Raw genomic sequence first — 19,193 nt, forward strand, 5'->3', positions numbered from 1 at the left:
GATTTAGAAGAGACAGAGGAATGCGAGGGTTGTTATAGCCTAAGGAGAGGGCAATTATTATTATTATTATTATTGTTTTAGAGCTGGGCAGCCTAAATCTTCAATTCCAACCAAGGAAGGTGATGAGGAAAGGAGATGAAGGTTGGCTGACTTCTTTTGCTTGTGTCCACCTGCAGGGAAGGAGGTTTGTGGCCACAGATAATGTCCACAATCCAGGCCTTCCTCAGTTAAGCATCTGAGGGCTTTTAGCGTGGTCTTAGAGTGGCTTCCTCTTTATTTTCTTGTCCCCTTTTCTTTATTTTCCACCCGTAAGCAGGTGACAAAATTTCCACAAAGGGAGCTTGAGTTTTCTTCTCCGCAGACCAGCTGTATGCCAAGGAACAAGAGTCTTAGTACTGCGATATAAGCATTTTACCACTCAAAGAAACCAACCCCACTGGGAATGGAGCAAGGACACACTCTGTGGTGGTGTGGAGATTTTTTAGATCAAGTTGATTGTGATTCACTATTTAGTATAGGTGGGTTTAATAATACACTTTTAGTTGGATGAAACTTGGAGGTTATCTTGTCCAGTCTAAGGTCTAGTGAAAGGAAGTAGCACTTCATAGAGGAGTCTCCTTTTTCTAATTCCAGGCTGGTGGGAGAATGGAGTAGATGAAGAGAGAAATTTAAATTAGGAAAAGGGGTCATGGGATACTTTTAGAACAAGAAAACCTTTTTGAGCAACAGAAGTAGAGAGCATTAAAGTCAGGGCTCCATGAGGAGTCCTCAGGAAGATGGGAAGGTTGGGATGGGAGTGGCCAGGGAGAATGAAAGAAGAATAGAGTGGGAAGGAGTACAGGGATTTCACACAGGGCTACCCTAGTCTTTTTTCTTTTCATTACAGCCCAATGGCACTGTTTAACACTTTTTTTTTTTTTTAAAGTTAACATTTATTTCATACCTTCTAGGTCCTAACTGGAAAAATTGATGTGATGATGTGGGCTTTTCTTTAACCCCAGTGATGTGGTTGATATGACAAAAATCTATTCGGGTCAGAAGAGTGGTCTTTCTCACATAACACATTCTAGGTTTGTTCCTTCCATGACCTGGTCTGAAGGTGTGGTGGCTTTGTGAGCTGAGGTGAAACTTGAGAACCACTGAGAGCTTTTTCAAAGCCCGGATGTGAAAATTTTTTTCCCCCCTGCACCATAAATAGGCAAGGAGTGGGCTTCAGAATATTGAAATCAAGATCTCTCTCTCTCTCTTTTTTCTTTTCCTGAGATGGAGTTTCACTCTTGTTGCCCAGGCTGGAGTGCAGGGGCATGATCTCAGCTCACTGCAACCTCCGCCTCCTGGGTTCAAGCAATTCTCCTGCCTCAGCCTCCCAAGTAGCTGGGATTGCAAGCACCCTGATTCTAAGAGGATCATTCCTCCCAAGGTCTCTTTTTAATGGGAGGAATGATCTTCTTAGAATCAGGGAAGTAAGAAATTCTCATTGATTGGTGTGCCATTCATAAGCAACAGAACAAAAAGGCCAAGAGCGTGATCTTTAGAGCAGTCTCTGCAGACTGCCTGCATCTAACACCTAGCTGTACTTTTCTTTTTTGAGGTATGTTTCCTTACCTTTATTTATTTACATATTTATTCCTTTATTTTTGTTTGACATGTCATAATTGTACATGTTTATGGAATGCAGAATGATATTTCTGTGCATGTATACAACATGTAATGATCAAATCAGGGTAATTAGCATACCCATTACCTCAAACATTGATCATTTCTTTGTGTTGTGAACATTAAAAATCCTCTCTTCTAGCTTTTTGAAAATATATACTAAATTATTGTTAACCATATTCAGCATATAGTGTTACAAAGCCCTAGAACTTATTCCATCTAGCTGTAACTTTGTGTATATTAACCAACCTCTCCCTGTCTTCCCCCTCCCCTTTCCAGCTTTTAATACCAACAGTTCTACTCTCTATTTCTATGAGCTCAATTTATTTTAGCTCCTAAATATGAGTCAGAACATGAAGTATTTATCTTTCTGTGCCTGACTTATTTCACTTAACATAACGTCCTCCAGGCTCATATGTGTTGTTGCAAATGACAGGATTTCATTCTTTTTCTTTTTTTTTTTTTAAATAGAGATGGGGTCTTGCCATGTTGCTCAGGCTGGTCTTGAACTCCTGAGCTCAAGTTCACCCACCTCGGCCTCCCAAAGTGCTGGGATCACAGGCGTGAGTCATTGTGCCCGGCCTATTTCATTCTTTTTAATAACTGAATAGTATTCCATCGTGTATACATATACCACATTTTCTTTATCCAGTCATCTGTTGATGGACATTTAGGTTGATTCCATATCTTGGCTATTGTGAACAGCTAGTTCTGTATCTTTATAGCTGAGTGACTATAGGTGATTTTCTTAAATTCTCTTAGCCTCATTTTCTCCCTTCTATAAAATAGGGATAACAGTGGTACTTCCTGCACAGGTTTATTAAAAAGCAGTGAAGTCTGGGAGAGTTCCTGGAACATAGGAAGCTTTCAAAAAGTGTTACCTCTTATGAGATTCCCAAGAGATATGAATATAAAGTGCAGTTGTAGTCAGCAAGCAAGTTGCTCTTGTCATTAGAGACCTTGCATTCATGGATACTTTGTTAAAACTTTTGGGATTAGTAGCAAACGGTATATCCTTCATTTTAGGTTATAGAAGAATGGCTCAAAGACAGGTGTACCAACACTCTTCTGTTTTCCTTTCTCCTTGCTTCCAGATCTGAGGATGAGCAAGAATATCAACCCCAATTGTTGACTTAACCTCTCTGACTGTTATAATAAGTTCCTTGAATTTCCAACTGTTTCTTTCTTTTTTTCTATGTAGGCTTATATGAATTATGGCATACTTGATTTACATAACTGATATGTTGCTAAAAAGTTACAAGAATATAGTCCCTTTGATAAATTAATATCAATGCCATTTATTGGAATTCTGTAGTGAAACATTCTTTAAAAACAGGCAATATTAGGGAAAAAAGCTCTAACTTTTTTGGGGGGGGATAAATCTGAATTTTCTTGTATCATTGTAGCTTGAAATGGAATGCAATTAAACTAATTTCTTCTTTCCCAAAGTCAGTGATGCTCGAGCATGTTGATATTGTAATAGGTGTTGATGACAGGATCTTCATGATTTGCAAAATAGCCTCTCACTTTGTAAGAGACATTAATTCTCTATGCTTGTGAGTGGCTTAGGAAATACTATAGTTCACTGTTATATGTGTTAATTAAGGGAATATGAAAAAAAAAACCCTGATAACAGTGATGTGTTAGGTGAGTTGAAATACAGGTAAGCCTATACTACCTTTGTTAGTGTCAGCAAAACCCAGGAGGAAAAATATTTATGCTAATGAGAGGCAAAGTGATGCATGGATAATTAAAATCAGCAGGAATTTTGAGAACATTGTTTTAACTTGTAATTTCAGTCTCTCCCTCTCCATACCATATTTGTAAGAGCTCTAACAAAGTAGTGCTTTTTGATTAGTAGTAACAATGACTCAAAAGTTTTAAAGGCAGTAGCAAAAGATAAGATTGGACAAGAAGCAAAAAACAAAAAGCAAAAATAACAAAAAAGAATAATCAACTCTAGTCAAAATAAGATCTACTTTAGGATTTATTTAAATAGACCCCAAATAAAGCAACATTTAGCTTCCTGAATGTGTCTGTTATATGAATGTGGCTGAGTTTTGGTGAACCTGTTGTTGCGTGTGTAGGTTATAAAAAATTTCAGAATTCCAATTTCTTCATAAAGTAAAGATAATGTAACTTTACTCACAGGCTTTTTCTCTGCCAAGCACTAAGTCAATACATACAAATCAGTGATCACAGTACCTGGCACATAGCAGGTCTTCAGTATCTGCCTTACTTCTTTCCCTTCCCCTGAGGTAGGATATGAACATTTGAAATAGACCTAGCCTTGTCAGGCATAATAAGAAACATATAACATCAGAGTTTAAAAAAAATAGCTGAACTTTTGGTTGGCACATTTTACTTATATTGATGACTAAACAGATAAACTGGTAGAGGGTAGAGAAACTTGAAGTTCAAATGAGTATTGGTTGAAGAGAAATCAAAATCATAAGCATAGTATCTAAGTAAGATATGATGTCAGTTAGGAAACAATTTAATCTTGTGGCATCTGCAGGAAAAAAAGAAAATAAAGAAACAATTTAAATTACAAAAATTCCACTGAAGCATTGCTTTTCAGCAGTTTCTTTGTTTGAATATAACAATTTGTTTATCTTTTGAACACCCTTAACATTTTCGATCATTTAACCTCAATTAGAAACATTCTTCAGGTTCTTGAACTAAGGAGGATCTGTGGGTTTGAAAGCAGTGTAACTCTTCCTGAGCGCTGATGTAGCTGTAGCTGAAACCATCACATGACACATTTGCTTGCTTGCTTGCTTTTTTTTTTTTTTTTTTTTTACCAGATTGCTTTTAACTTTGTAAGTCAATTCAGGCTACTAGACTTTCTTGTTCTCCCAGAGTAAACAATATTCTATCTGCAGAGGCATTTTGCATAGGTTTGTAAGCAATCTTTCCACTCCCCCCACCCCCCCACTTTTTTTTTGAGACAGTGTCTCACTCTGTCACCCAGGCTAGAGTGCAGTGGCGCGATCTCAGCTCACTGCAACCTCTGCCTCCCGGGTTCAAGCAATTTTTCTTGCCTCAGCCCCCCAACTAGCTGGGATTACAGTTGCCTGCCACCACGGCCGGCTGCTTTTTGTATTTTTTAGTAGAGATGGGGTTTCGCCATGTTGGCCAGGCTGGTCTTGAACGCCTGACCTAGGGTAATCTGCCCGCCTCAGCCTCCCAAAGAGCTGGGATTACAGGCGTGAGCCCAGTCCCAATCTTTCTGTTTAAAAAAACCTTAGGAAGTGCTATAAAAACAAATGTTCCTAAATAGTCTTAATTATGGTTTTTTTTCCTGTACCTGTTGATGGCAGAATAATGTTGCTTTTTAAAAATTCTTTCCTTGGCCGGGTGTGGTGGCTCATGCCTGTAATCCCAGCACTTTGGGAGGCTGAGGCAGGCGGATCACCTGAAGTCAGAAGTTCGAGACCAGCTTGGCCAACATGGCAAAGCCCCATCTCTACTAAAAATACAAAAATTAGCGGAGCATGGTGGTGGACGCCTATAATCCCAGCTACTCAGGAGGCTGAGACAGGAGAGTTGCTTGAACCTGGGAAGTGGAGGTTGCAGTGAGCTGAGGTTGCACCACTGCACTCCAGCCTGGGCAACACAGTGAGACTGCATCTCAAAACAAACAAACAACACAATTCTTTCCTTGAGCATAACTGAAACTCTGTACCCCATGTTCAACATCCACCCGCCCACCCTCTGCTAACCACTATTTTACTCTGTGCTTCTATGGGTTTGACTATTTTAACTCTCACGTATAAGTGAGATCATACAGCATTTGTCTTTCAGTGTCTGGCTTATTTCACTTAGCATAATGTCCTGCAGGGCTATCCATGTTGTCAGCAATGTCAGGACTTCCTTCTTCTTCTTTAAGGCTGAATAATATACCATTTTATGTATATACTACATTTCTTTATTCGTCCATCTGTTGATGAATGGCGTTTAGGTTGTTTCCATATCTTGGCTATTGTGAATACATTCTTCACAGGATATCTAACACTGTAGTTCCCACCTAAATGTTAAAATCAACTAAAATGGCCATTTCTGATGGTGGAAGAAGGAACTCATGGTTGAGTCATAAGCTACCTGTTTGCTTAAGGAGCCATCAGCGTTATGTCAAATGTGAAGGTAGAAATGTCTCTGCACCATGGCTTTCTAGGGCTTGCATTTGATGATCTGTCCTTTTGAGGTGTTGTCTGTATGGATTTATTTCCTAATTTTTATTTTTGTAAATGATGATGCCTCATCCATTCACAGTCCATTCTCTATTGTGTATGGACTGTATGCAGTGCAGGCGAGTTGTAAATCTTGGGTTGTAAAACTAAGCACATCTCAAACTTGTGTATTAATTGTAGTAAGCTAATTGGTATAATAACCAATCCTCAAAGCTCAGTGGCTTATCATAATGCACGTTTATTTGTTGCTCACATTACAGTTCAATGTGGATAGATGGGGAACCTATTTCCTGCAATTACCCAGGGACTTATGTCTCTTTATTCTAGTGGGTCTGCCATGCTATAGGGGTTTCACCCCACTGGATCATTTCTACTCCACTATATGGGAGTGTTCTCTGGAAGAAGAGAAAAAGTTTTTTAAGCATTTAGCCATTACATATGTGTCTTGAATTTAGTTTCTAATCTGGTGGACAAATGAGCTATATTTCTTTCGATGAGAATTTTATTGTTAGGGTTATGCCAAAGACTGTATCATTCATTTGCCTCTCTTATTTAGAACCCTTTGCATGGATTCCTGGAAGAACTGTTTTTCTCTTAGAAATATAACTAAATTTGTGGGAATGTGTCTGATATCTAAAGCTTGATGAGGATTCTGAATAATCTGTATTTTAGATAAGGCCAGTTGAAACTATTCTTAACTACTCTATATGGTTAACTGTTTTTTCAGAGACATGTTTCATCAAAGCACTAAAATTATGCAGACAGAGCTGGAAATGTTCTCTGAAGAGCATCCTATCATCTTCCTTATAATTTTGGTTTTTATTTAACACTTAGCCCCCAAAGTGGGGCCATGGCAATATCTTTGAGTTATAACTCACATCAGGCCTTCGAGGAGTTTGTGATGCTATTTTGTTGCTGGCATACAAAATCAGTGAGGTTAACTGTACTTCTATAGGTCACTCAGTGAGTCAACGACTGAGCTATGATTAACGTTGACAGCTGGTGAGCTGCTAGGCTGTTGCTAACTGAGCAACATTGACATTCATTTTGATTTGACTTTGCATTTCATTTTCAACTATCTATTCATTTTAAGGCCTCTTTAAAAACTTTTTAGGGATGTTGTAGACGGAGGAAACTTTCTATAAATGCTTTGGGGAGAGTCCTTTAGCTTCCCTCTCCCCATTCCCCATCCTTCAGCTTAATAGTTAAATTATGTTTATGCTAGGAAAGCATCTTCTAGGTAGTTTTAGAAATAGATGATTTAAATAGAAGTTAGGCGATTCCAATTTTACTTTATTTGTTTTGTAATTTGTGATTTCAACAAAGAATTTCTGTAAACTAATTGTACGATAGCGAGTACCAACTAGAAAAATTATATTTATATTTGATAAAATAATTCACAGAGAAATGATGAGTATGCGTTATAAATTTGGCCAAAATGTATTTTTGAACATACGTTAAAGTGTAGCTGAAGGTCATCTAGATTATAAAGCTTGGAACTGGCTGGTTGGCTCAGTTGGGCATCATTTTATTCACCTGAGAGGGATGGGGAACGAGTGAGCCCTCTTTCACTTCTGGATCTACTTCCAGATGCTTTAGGGAGATTATTAAGAAAAAGTGCTGGCTGGGTGCATTGGCTCATGCCTGTAATCCCAGCACTTTAGGATGCCAAGGTGGGCAGATCACCTGAAGTCAGGAGCTTGAGACCAGCTTGACCAACATGGCGAAACCCCACCTCTACTAAAAATACAAAAATTATCCAGGTGTGGTGGGGGGCACCTGTAATCCCAGCTACTGGGGAGGCTGAGGCAGGAGAATCGCACAAACCTGGGAGGTGGAAGTTGTACCTTGGAGCTAAGGTCGTACCACTGCACTCCAGCCTGGGCAACACAGTGAGACTCTGTCTCAAATAAAAAAAAAAAAAAGTGCTATTTCATAGAATTCTGTGTGACAACTTAACTGCCCAATATGGTTGGCTTTAGGTGAGGCAGATGCCCTAGGACTTCTGATCTCACTAACTGCCATCAACAGTTCTGCACTGCTGATGCCAGAAAGGTGGACAGATCTAGAGGCCCAAGTGACCCATACATATAGGCAAAGATGACCTAGCAGAGCTGAGGACATGAGATTTGGAGTCAAACCTGGGATCAAATTTTGATTCTTTGAATTACTTGCTCAAGGGATAACTAAAGGTTTCCTCACTGGTCAAAAGATTCCTCCTTTCTATGGGAAGTGTGAGTGACACCTAAGGAGCTAATGTTAGGGGTGTGAGCTGGCAGCTTCTAGGCAACTAATGGATCTATTTCTTCTTCCTTCTCTATCTACTCCAACCTCAGGCTTACTCTCCAGGTCCTCTGACTTTCAGTGAGCCATCAGAGTTGAAAAGCAAGCATATATTCTGTTTTAAAAATATTTGAAAACCTATCTCCCAAATCTCAGCTCATATAGTCAATTATGTTGTTAACTTATTTGAAGTACATATATTCAGACAGAGCCAAGGGGTTTTCCTCAATTTTTAGCTATAAAAAGTTTGATAATTTAAGTGTTCAGATATTCTCTAATTGCTATTAAAAGAACTTCTGTGTGATTTCTCAAAGGAATCACAGTCACTTAAAATCTGGACAGTACCTTCAAGGTGAACTAGACCTTCATTCTCAGCTACGCCAGAAGGATGGGCTCCTTTTTTTTCTTTTGTGTGGACCCCAGTGGAGATGACAGTGTAACCATTGGCAACTCTATCTACAGAGTGATCATGAATCCCTCACCGAATATGTTTACACTGAGAAATGTTGCTTACTCTCATGTAAGTGCAAGAAAAAAAATGTCAGTTTTTAGAATCACAAAGTGATTCAGGAAGTGAATAAAGGCCATTAAAACATCTTAAGATTCACTGTCAGGAGATACTTGTTGGATTTTCCTTTTAGGAATGTATAAATATGGTTGGTCTTTTTTAGTGACGAAAAGCAGGAAGCAGTTTCCCTTAAATCTTACGATTCCATTGATCGAATCATATATTATGGGAGAGAGCGACGGTTGCAGTCTGAGGTGATTTGCATGAGACTCTACTTTATACTCCAATTATTACTGTACATGATTACAGGACAACCTGGTTGTTAATTGCCTGTGGTCTTTAAATATGCACTTCTTTCAGAAATAGACACTAATTATTAGATCTTGTTTTTGGTCTCACCCGAAGTTGCAAATGTCTAGGATTTTTTTTTTTTTAATTTGCAAGTCTAATGATATACAGACATAGTAAAACTGATCTCATTCTGAATCCTGTTCAGGGTGAACGTTCTCTGGGATGTAAACTATAAAAGATTGTGAACTTGGCTTTCAGTTCTTTGTAGGTGTTCATGTGAGTCTCTTGACAAAACCTGTATGTTTGCATCAGAATGCTGAAGGAATTTTATCTTTCTAAAATATAGATGAAAATTGGTAAACAAGTTGAAAAAAAATCTACTTCTCCCATAATTAAATATAATAGAAATAACATCAAAGTATTATTACATATTAGATATTCTCCCAATTCCACCAAGATAAAAATTTTGTGTTTGGGAGCTGTGGTTGGAATTATGCTAGGCAAAAGGCAGTTTGTTTTGTGTGTTGGGCTCTCCTCTCTTCTGGCTTCAATGGCTGAATTAGGGAATTGATCCTGAAATTGATAGAACTGGAGTTGTTCCTGTCTTTAAGCCAAGGTTGGTGAACTCATGTGTCTACAGGGGATAGAGTGATGAGGTACAAGTGTGAAGCCAGTGAGCAGGAATCCTGGACTAACGAGCGCACAAGCCCTGCCTGAGGATGGCAGCTGCTACTCAGTTTTAGCAGATTTATCTCAGATAGAAATTCTGATTTAGATGTGAAATATAGCAATTTAAAAATATTGGATGTATGATTTGGTTTTTAAGAAAGTAGTGTGCTAAGCAGAGAAAACATTCTAGTGCGACTTCTAGTTTTAACACATGCTCTTCCCACTTCCTTTCCTGGTTTTTGTCACCCAGCTAATGCCTATTACTTTTTCTCTATTTGATTTAGCTACATGTTCCAAGAAGCCTTCTTGGGTCTGTATAAGAGGTGCCTCCTGTGGCTCTTGTAGCCTCTTTTCTATGCCTATATCCACTTTTAAACAATGTTATAATTGCTTCTTTATCTTTTTGTTTTGTTCCCTGGGCTATAGAATGCTTGAAGGCCTCCACAAAATACTGATTGGATGAATAAGTTTGATGAATAAATGATGGTGGGCCCAGGGTTTCCTCAGGACGTAGAGTTTTTTCCTTCCTTCCTTCCTTCCTCCCTCCCTTCCCTCCTCTCCTCTCCCCTCCCCTCCTTCCTCCCATCCCCTCCCCTTCCCTCTTTCCTGTTTCCTCCCCTCTCCTCCCTTCCTCTTCCCTCCCTTCCTTCCTTCCCTCCCTTCCTCTCCCCTCCCCTCCCCTCCTTCCTTCTCTCCCCTCCCCTCCTTTCTTCCCTCCCACCACCCCCTCTCCCTGACACAGGGTTTTGGTCTCCCAGTTAATATAGGGCCTGTGGCCATTCCAAGGCTTCTCCTAGAACCTCCAGATCAATCCTTCAATAAAATCTGTATCCCAAATTCCTGTGTAATCAAACTGCCTTAGAAAGGAGGGTGAACAAAGGGAGGGCAGGTCTAGGAAGATTTGGAACCCAAAGCCCTCTTGTCTTAAAGCGTGTTGTTAACCTGTTTTATTCTTGCTGCTTTTCTCCTTTTTATTTCCCCTCAATCAACATATTCTAGGAAAGGTAGAGTGCAGATGTGTTTTTGTGACTCAAAACCATATAAAGCCAAAATGAGTCTTTTTCCTGTCATAATTATAAGTAGGGCCTTAGGCTGTGTTTACTGCCTCTAAAATAAACGTGGTACTTAGCTTCTCAGTTGCAACACTTCCCAGCTTTTATGAAAAAAATAAACAAAAATAAAATGTTATTTTAAAAAGTAGTGTCAGAAAGTAAATAAATTACCCTTAATAGTGCTGTATATTTTTAAAAAATATTTTGGAGGGACTGTTCAGTAAAACCTTCAAAACAAAACTACACCAAACGAACTACTTTCTAGATTTGGCAGCTGGTCATTTCTCACTCTATTATAACTATTTAGTCTGGTTTTTAAATTTTTTTCTCAAATTATATGTGGTGTCAGAGTGGTATAGTAGTGTAACACTTAGTCTCTGTTGCCAAGCTAAGTTCAGTTTTCAGCTCTACCATGAACCCACTGTGTACTTATGGACCAATTGCTTAACTTCTGTATGTCTCAGATAGTTCTGTAAAATGAAGATCTTAGTAGTACCTAACTCATATAGTTATTGTGAGGATTAAATGAGTAGAAAAAAAGCAAAACCCTTAAAATAATGTCTGGCACATAAATGCTCTTTACATAATTCACTTATTATTTTTTTGAAGTCAAGTGTATTGAGGTATAATTTGTAGTATAAAGTGCAGTAAAATTTACCCTTTATAATTTACAATTCTGTGAGTTTTGATACAGTTATGTAATGAGCACTGTGCTCAAGCTGTAGAATATTCCTATCAGCCTCACCATTCTTTCATGCCCTTTGTACTCAGTCCTTGTACCCCCATTCCCAGACCCTGGCAACCACTGATCTGTTTTCAGATTCTGTGCTTTGCTTGTACAGAACATGATATAAACAGAAGCACTGGAATCATGTAGTATGTAGACTTCTGAATCTGGCTTCTTTTGCTTAGTGCAGGGATTAGTAATAGACTTTTCTGTAAAGAGGCAGAGAGTAAATGTTTCAGGCTTGCAGTCCATATAGTCTCTGATGCAACTGTTCAGCTCTGCTATTACAGTCATGGACAACACATAAATGATTGGATGTGGCTATCTTCCAGTGAAACTTTGTTTGCAACAACAGGGAGCAGCCAGATTTGGGCTGAAGACCATAATTTGCTGACCCCTGATTTAGCATATTGCATTTGAGATTCACTCATGTTGCTGTGTGTAGCAGTAGCTTGTTCTCTTTTATTTCCATTTATTATTCCATTGCATACACAGTTTGTTTAGTCGTTCACCAGGTGAAGGATGTTTTAGTTCTTTTTTCCAGTTGAGGACAATTATGAATAAAGCCATTGTAAATATTTGCCTACAGGCTTCTGTGTGAACACAGATTTTCATTTCTTTTGGGTAACTATCCAGGAGAGGGATTGCTTGGTTGTGTAGTGTGTGTTTACCTTTATAAGACACTCCTGGCCAGGCACGGTGGCTCACACCTGTAATCCCAGCACTTTGGGAGCCCGAGGCCAGTGGATCACGAGGGCAGGAGTTCAAGACCAGCCTGACCAAGATAGTGAAACCTGTCTCTACTAAAACTATAAAAATTAGCCAGGTGTGGTGGCAGGCACCTGTAATCCCAGCTACTCGGGAGGCTGAGGCAGGAGAATCACTTGAACCCGGGTGGCAGAGGTTAGAGTGAGCTGAGATTGTGCCACTGCACTCCAGCCTGGGCGAGTGAGACTCCATCTAAAAAAAAAAAAACTCACTCCCAAACTGTTTTCCAAAATAGCTGTATAATTTTGCATTTCTATAAGCAGTGTAAGAGAGTTTCAATTGTGTTGCATCCTCACCAGCACTTGGTATTGCCCTCCCTACCCTTTTTTTTTTTTTTTTTTTTTTTGGGACAGAATATCCTCTGTCACCTAGGCTGGAGTGCAGTGATGTGATCTCGGCTCACTGCAGCCTCCTTCTCCTGGATTCAAGAGATTCTCCTATCTCACCCTCCTGAGTAGCTGGAACTATAGGCGTGTGCCACCATGCCCGGCTAATTTTTGTAGTTTTAGTAGAGATGGGTTCTACCACATTGGCCAGGCTGGTCTTGAACTCCTGACCTCAGGTGATCCTCCTGCTTCGGCCTCCCAAAGTGCTGGGAGTGAGCCACTGCACCTGGCCTTTTTTTTTTTTTTTTTTTTTTTAATTTTAGCCATTGTAAAAGACCATGAAGATTCTTGGAAACCTGAGTAAAGATATATTCAGTTGGAAGTTCTTGAAGGGTTTTCTACATGGAAATGACATTATTTGGGTTTTTAAATGATCACTCCAATTGTACTATAGAAAATGATATGGAAGGAGGCTGGGTAAATGTGTTAAGGCCTTTGGGAGAATATCATGTTAGTATAGGGGAGAGGGAAGATACCTTGATTTGAGAGGTAAAAGTGGAGATGAAGTGACTAGATATGGAAATTTTTTAGAAGGTGGAATTGATAAACTCAGTGATTGAGCAGATACAGGACTTAAGAGACTGGGAGCTCTCAAGGTTGTTTCCACATTTCTGGCACCAGCAACTACATGTATAATGACACCCTTACTGAGATGAGGAACACTGACAGAGAAAAAGATTTGAGAAGATAAAGTAATTGGGCCAATTTTGAGATATATGTAAGACATCCAAATGGAGGTCTCAAGTAGGCAGTGTGAGATCTGGGTTCCTGAATGGTGGAACAAAATTAGAAATTATTGTGGTATAAAGGATATTTGATGATATGGGGTACATAAGATTCTCTCTCTCTGTTGAGTTTAGTGATTTGAGGAGAGTGAATTGGATAGACCTAAGAGGAAATTTGGTGTTTAATTTTGGGCAGTAGAGTGACATACAAAGGAAGCTAAGAGAGAGTGGTTCAAAGAGGCTGGAGAGAGAGAGAGTTGTCCACCAGATGCCCAGATGAGTGAACAATCATTTGTGCATTTATTGGATTTGGTGGCGTCGTTGGCATTTAGTCAGTTTTGTGGTTGTTGGTAATGGTTGGGTGTATGTGAAATTCAGATTAGAGTGAGTGTGAGGAGTAAGGAGTGAGACAGTAGAAAAAAACAAGATTTACAGGTCTTTCGGGAATTTTTAGGATAGTTAGAGATATATGTAAGAAGTGTTTATTATCGTTGGGACTGAGATAGGTTAGAGCTTGGTGATGAGAAGGACAAGGGAGGGAGCGAATATGGGAGAAACAGTGTTGTTAATGGAATGAGATCCTCACACACTAGTGATGCCTTTTAGATCCAGCAAACTTGATGAAGGGAAAACTCAGTCAAGATTAATGTTCACAGAGTAGAATAGAGGACTTTTAGTATTACCAAGTTCTAATGAACTATATCATAATATGGTCTTTAAACTTATTTCTCAAGTATTTCTCGAAAACTTACCAAGCAGAAAATGTCAGCAATCTTTCTGATGTGTGAAAATGCTCTGGCGGTTTAGTCACTTGTCAGTCTCATGTCCAAGTCCTACCCATCTGTCCTGGCGCAATTGAAACCCTCAAATGAAAGACTCTCCCTCCCTCATCTGAATGGCCATAGCCTGGTGTTTTTTTCCCTCTAGTGTGGCATTTATTCTTTCTATGTACTTGTTATATATATATGTGTGTGTGTGTGTATAGTGTGCGTGTGTGTGTGTGTGTGTGTGTATATATATATATATATATACATATTATTTTTTTCTCATTAGATGGAAGACAAAGACCATAATTGAAATATGTTATGTTCTCTGTAGTACCTACTGGTTACATTTATTTAGTTAACAAACTAAATGTATATAAAGGTAAAAAATGGGGTCATGGTTATTAGCAGATAATTAAAAGAAGGTATGTGAAAAATAAGATTTTTGTGGTTTGGTGTCAGACTTTGTAGCCTGATAATAAGTTTTTATGAAATTTAGTAAAACATGTTTTGAAAGTTCCTAATTATATGTGACTAAAAGATCAAATTATTTAACAGAGTGATAACAGCAACAACTCTGGTGGTTACTTTGTCATTTACCAATGACTTTCAGATTATTATTCCATTCAGACTGAGGATAATTCAAAGATACAAGGAGAAGTCACAGGGGTTTTTGCCACCATTTTGCAAGTGAAGAAATCAGAGATAACGAGTCAACAGTTACCTTACTGTTAACCGGGTGCTAAATCCCAGGCTGGGATCTTCTGATCCTAATCTGGGTTTCTTTCAGTTTACCCAATGGCTTCTAGATTTACTTTCATAGAAATCCAACTGGCCTGATAATAATTAAATGCAACTGCAGGGGGTAAGTGGGTTTCCTTTATTTGAATGAATTTAAAAAATCACTTATTTTGGGTGATTAGGATAATCTCTTGGTAACACCTGAGGTTACCTCCTCTTGCACATGCACATGCTTTGGCCTGTTGGCCTAGAGCTTCATATGGGGCTCCTGCAGCAGAATGGGAAAAACACCACCATCATGGATTGCAATGATGCTGTGATTTGAAGAAAAGAAAATGGAAGTCACATATCTGTGGAATACTAATAGAGCAGTGCTGGCCAGTACTGTTTGCTATAGTGAACAAACCTAGTATTAGCATTTTGGAAAAAAAACAGACACCCTTTTCCTGGGTTTTTGACTCTGCCTTCTGGCAACTACTTATTTTTAAAGTCCAGGATCATTTTTGATTTAGGATGATAAGCTACATTCTTTAAGAAACTAGAAATATGGAAGGTCATTATTTTTTAGGAGGACTATGTCAGGGCCTTTAATTATATTGTTGTTGAAGTTTCATAAAAATTGTAATAATGGGCTGGGCCCATGCCTGTAATCTCAGCACTTTGGAAGGCCGAGGCAGATGGATTGCTTGATTCTAGGAGTTCGAGACCACGCTGGGCAACATGGTGAAACCCCATCTCTGCAAAAAATATGAAAATTAGCTAGGCTTGGTGGCGCACACCTGTAGTCCCAGCTACTCCGTAGGCTGAGATGGCAGAATCATCTGAACCTGGGGAGGTTGAGGTTGCAGTAAGCTGTGATAGTGCTGCCGCACCCCAGGTCGGGCAACAGAATGAAGCCCCATATCAAAAAAATCCAACAAACTATAATAGTATATTTATATTACTTTCAAGATATAAAATCTATAGTTTTATATTAAAATATTTAATATGGAAGTCTTTGACTAAATTTTTCTGAAAAATATAATCCTCATTAAACATAGCTCATTATTTAGTACCTTCTGTTAAATAAATTCTTTTCAATTGTACTGACTTTAACTTATATACCCCCAAACTCTAGAATATAGTTTTGTCAGGAGAACTGAGGAATGAAGAATGTATACTTCTGAGAAAGTGTGGAAAGACATGAAGTCCTTTTTCCTCCTCCTTCATCACTTTAATATGTTATCTGAATGAATTGCTAGTACTGGGTAAAAAAATCTCCTTATGTTCCCTTATAAATTGCCTTAGATAAGGTATTTGGGAATTGCTATACAGTATTATGAATAATTGAACTTGGCTGTATATGAAGCAGTTGAGACATTGAATCTGAAACCAGGTGTCCTATGGCTAAATAGTTGTGATTCATGAAAAGAAATACACTGAGAAATGTAAGGATTGTTTTCCCCCAAGGCAGTTGGTCCTATAACTCTATGTGGACTGTGGACTGTCTTTAGCTCTTATATTCCTTATTTCTATTAGAAATCTCCTTTTAGTATATTGTAAAATTTGTTAAATTGACATTCCTAATGGACAACTGAAAGTGATCTGCTTTTACATCAGATGAACCTGGCCTATGTTAAAGCAGCAGACTGCATTTCAGAACCAGTTAACAGGGAGCCTCCTTCCAGAGAAGCTCAGCTACTCACTTTGCAAAATACATCTGAATTTGATATCCTTGTTATTGGAGGAGGAGCAACAGGAAGTGGCTGTGCACTAGATGCTGTCACCAGAGGTAAGTCTTTTTTTTTTTTTTTTTAAATTTTAAAATTCTGGGGTACATGTGCAGGATGTGCAGGTTTGTTACATAGGTAAGCATGTGCCATGGTGGTTTGCTGCACCTATCAACCCATCACCTAGGTACAAGCTCAGCATGCATTAGCTATTTATCCTGATGCTCTCCCTCCCCCTGCCCCACCCCAAAGGCCCCAGTGTGTGTTGTTCCCCTCCATGTGTCCATGTGTTCCCATTGTTCAGCTCAGAGGTAAGTCTTGATGCGGATAATGCTTCATCCTTTCTCCCCAGTAAATACACAATATGCAGTCTATAGTAGTGAGGACACATTTCTCTCTGTTTCCAGATTTTCTATCCTTAATGAAGCACCTTCACAGTTTTTGAAATACAGGCACTGCACAACTTTAAAATGAAATATAACTCATTTCACTTCAATGAATTTATTTAAAAAGAAAACTTTATATTTTATGAGTTTATTAATTCAATGTTCTGGTTTTTTTTTAAAGCACATATTTATATTTATGTAAAATAAAAACATTTTTATATCGCTTGAAATCACGTATCAGTCAATGGTAGAAAAATTTATTAAACTGAAGTAATTTATTAAAATAATTATCTTTGTTCATGTATCTCTTAAAATCATCTCTTCCAGTGAAATATGGACTGCAGTTTGCGAAACTTTAGTTCATGTGAATAAATAATGGAAAATATTGCTAATTTATAGTTCTGTCTCAGTCATTCTGTCTATTAGTGGAAAGGCATGATGAAAATGGAAACGAGACGTGTAATGAAAGAAATTTTATTATAGAACACCAATGCTCTTGGATATGTTGTATTTAATAAAATACTATGTTTGTTTTGCCTGTTGGTATTAGCGTGGAATTTGGAGTCAGGGAAATCTGGGTACTTATCCTGGCTTAACTTCTTTAACAGATGTGTGTGTGTTGGGGGACGGGGGGCAAAGCACTTAATTTGTCTAAGGTTCCTTATCTTTCAAATGAGGAAAAAATACCTTCTCTGAATGATTGTTGTGAGAGTTACATGTTAATCATGAAGAGACTTAGAACGGTGCTTGTCACACAAAGTAGAAGCTCAGTAAGTTATAGCTGCTATTACTAACATGAATGTGAAAGACTTTCAGAACCAATTGTCTTGGAGAAGGACTCCATTGTGGTATCCTCAGATGTCTCGAATTGGGTAGGATACTGCTGCAAGGAATTTTGACTGTGGATTATTTTGGTTGCTATATAAAGTTCAATATTTATTATATTTTAACACTGAATGGGAATGATTTATTAGATGGAATAATTATTCTCAGATCAATTAAATTACTACTGCAGCCACTCTTGATTTAGTTACTTTATGTACCTGGCAGAATCTACTCTTAGGGAAATGAAATGAATTTAGTGAGGTCTACACACACACACACACAAAAGTACACTAGATGACTGATTTCACAGGACCCACACTCAGGTTTTGGTCCATGCAGACCTCACAGCCTAAGTCGTTTTTGTCAATGCAAAATAATGGCAAGTTCAAAATACAGGCACAGGAAGTCTACTCTGTTACAAAGTTGACCCCAATTTTTATAAAATTTTCTGTCTCCAACCGTGAAATATAATTTGAGCCAGATTAACCTTGATACACTAAGGCCTAAAGGAAGAACAGTTTGAGAATAGATAATTTGAGAATAGATAATTTGAATTCAGCTTTTTTCCCCTTGAAGACCTGGGAAAGAAGGTGGAAAGAGGGGACACATTCCCAACATAATGGGAGGTCTTGTTTGGAACTACCCCTCCTAGAAATTAGAATTTACTAGGTGATAATTTTTTACATCAAAGAGGATCATTTCCGCAGTAGGATTCAGGAAAGCGTATTTTTTGGTATCTGCAGGCATTTTCATGCTATGTACTAAAATATATAGCCATTCTTTTTATTTTAGTTTTACAAATATATGCTGAGCGCCTCCTGTGTGCATGGCGATATGCAAGGTGCTACAATGAGCGTACAAAGATGATTGATAGAGTTGGTACTGTTAGGGTGCCCATGGTTCTATAGTGCTTGTTTGCACAGACCAGATTACGTGATAGAGAATATGTGAGCCTTTTAAAAGGCTCAGGGCCATTATGGACACTGAAAGATGAGGGTAGTCTTATCTACATAGAATGGTCAGGAGTGGGAAACTTTACTTACGCTATTTGGCATAGGTAACATTTTAATAGGCAAACATTGCTTGCTCAAAGTGTTCCAGTCTGAGAAAATGTGCAGGAGGAACAGCATGGAATCAGTGTATGTGGAAGACAGCATGTGTTGTAATTTGGAGCATTGAGGCTATATATGAGAGAACATAAGAGAAGAGTGGAAAGGCAGGGCTGGGTCTGGTATGCTAGGGGAAAGCCTTTGGGCTTTATTGAATAGACCACTTGGAGATACTGCCTTAGGTTTGGTGATGGGGAATGGATACACGATACTGAAGAAACAGTCAAGAGCATAGGCTTTCTTTCAAGAGATGTGGAGAAAAGAAAATAGAAAGGAGGTAACTTGATGGTGTGGTAGGATATAAAGAAGGGAAACAGTATGTTTCAAGGATTTTTTTCCTTTTTTCTTTTTATAAAGATAAGAGTAATCTGAATATTTCTGTAGACTCGGGAGAAAAGTCA

The 19,193-nt window shown here is 38.5% G+C and overlaps 1 protein-coding gene across 5 annotated transcripts in view; it reads left to right on the forward strand.

Annotated features, from left to right (window-relative positions):
- The window catches only part of GPD2 (glycerol-3-phosphate dehydrogenase 2), a 146,345-nt gene that overhangs the window by 42,158 nt on the left and 84,994 nt on the right, over positions 1-19,193 (forward strand). For all 5 annotated transcript variants that reach the window (XM_054477820.2, XM_054477819.2, XM_054477821.2 and 2 more), the window contains one exon: positions 16,363-16,534. In XM_054477820.2, coding sequence (XP_054333795.1) covers positions 16,363-16,534 — 172 coding nt within the window. The remainder of the gene's footprint in view (positions 1-16,362; positions 16,535-19,193) is intronic.

Source organism: Pongo pygmaeus, chromosome 11 (assembly GCF_028885625.2).
Source record: "Pongo pygmaeus isolate AG05252 chromosome 11, NHGRI_mPonPyg2-v2.0_pri, whole genome shotgun sequence".
NCBI lineage: Eukaryota > Metazoa > Chordata > Mammalia > Primates > Hominidae > Pongo > Pongo pygmaeus.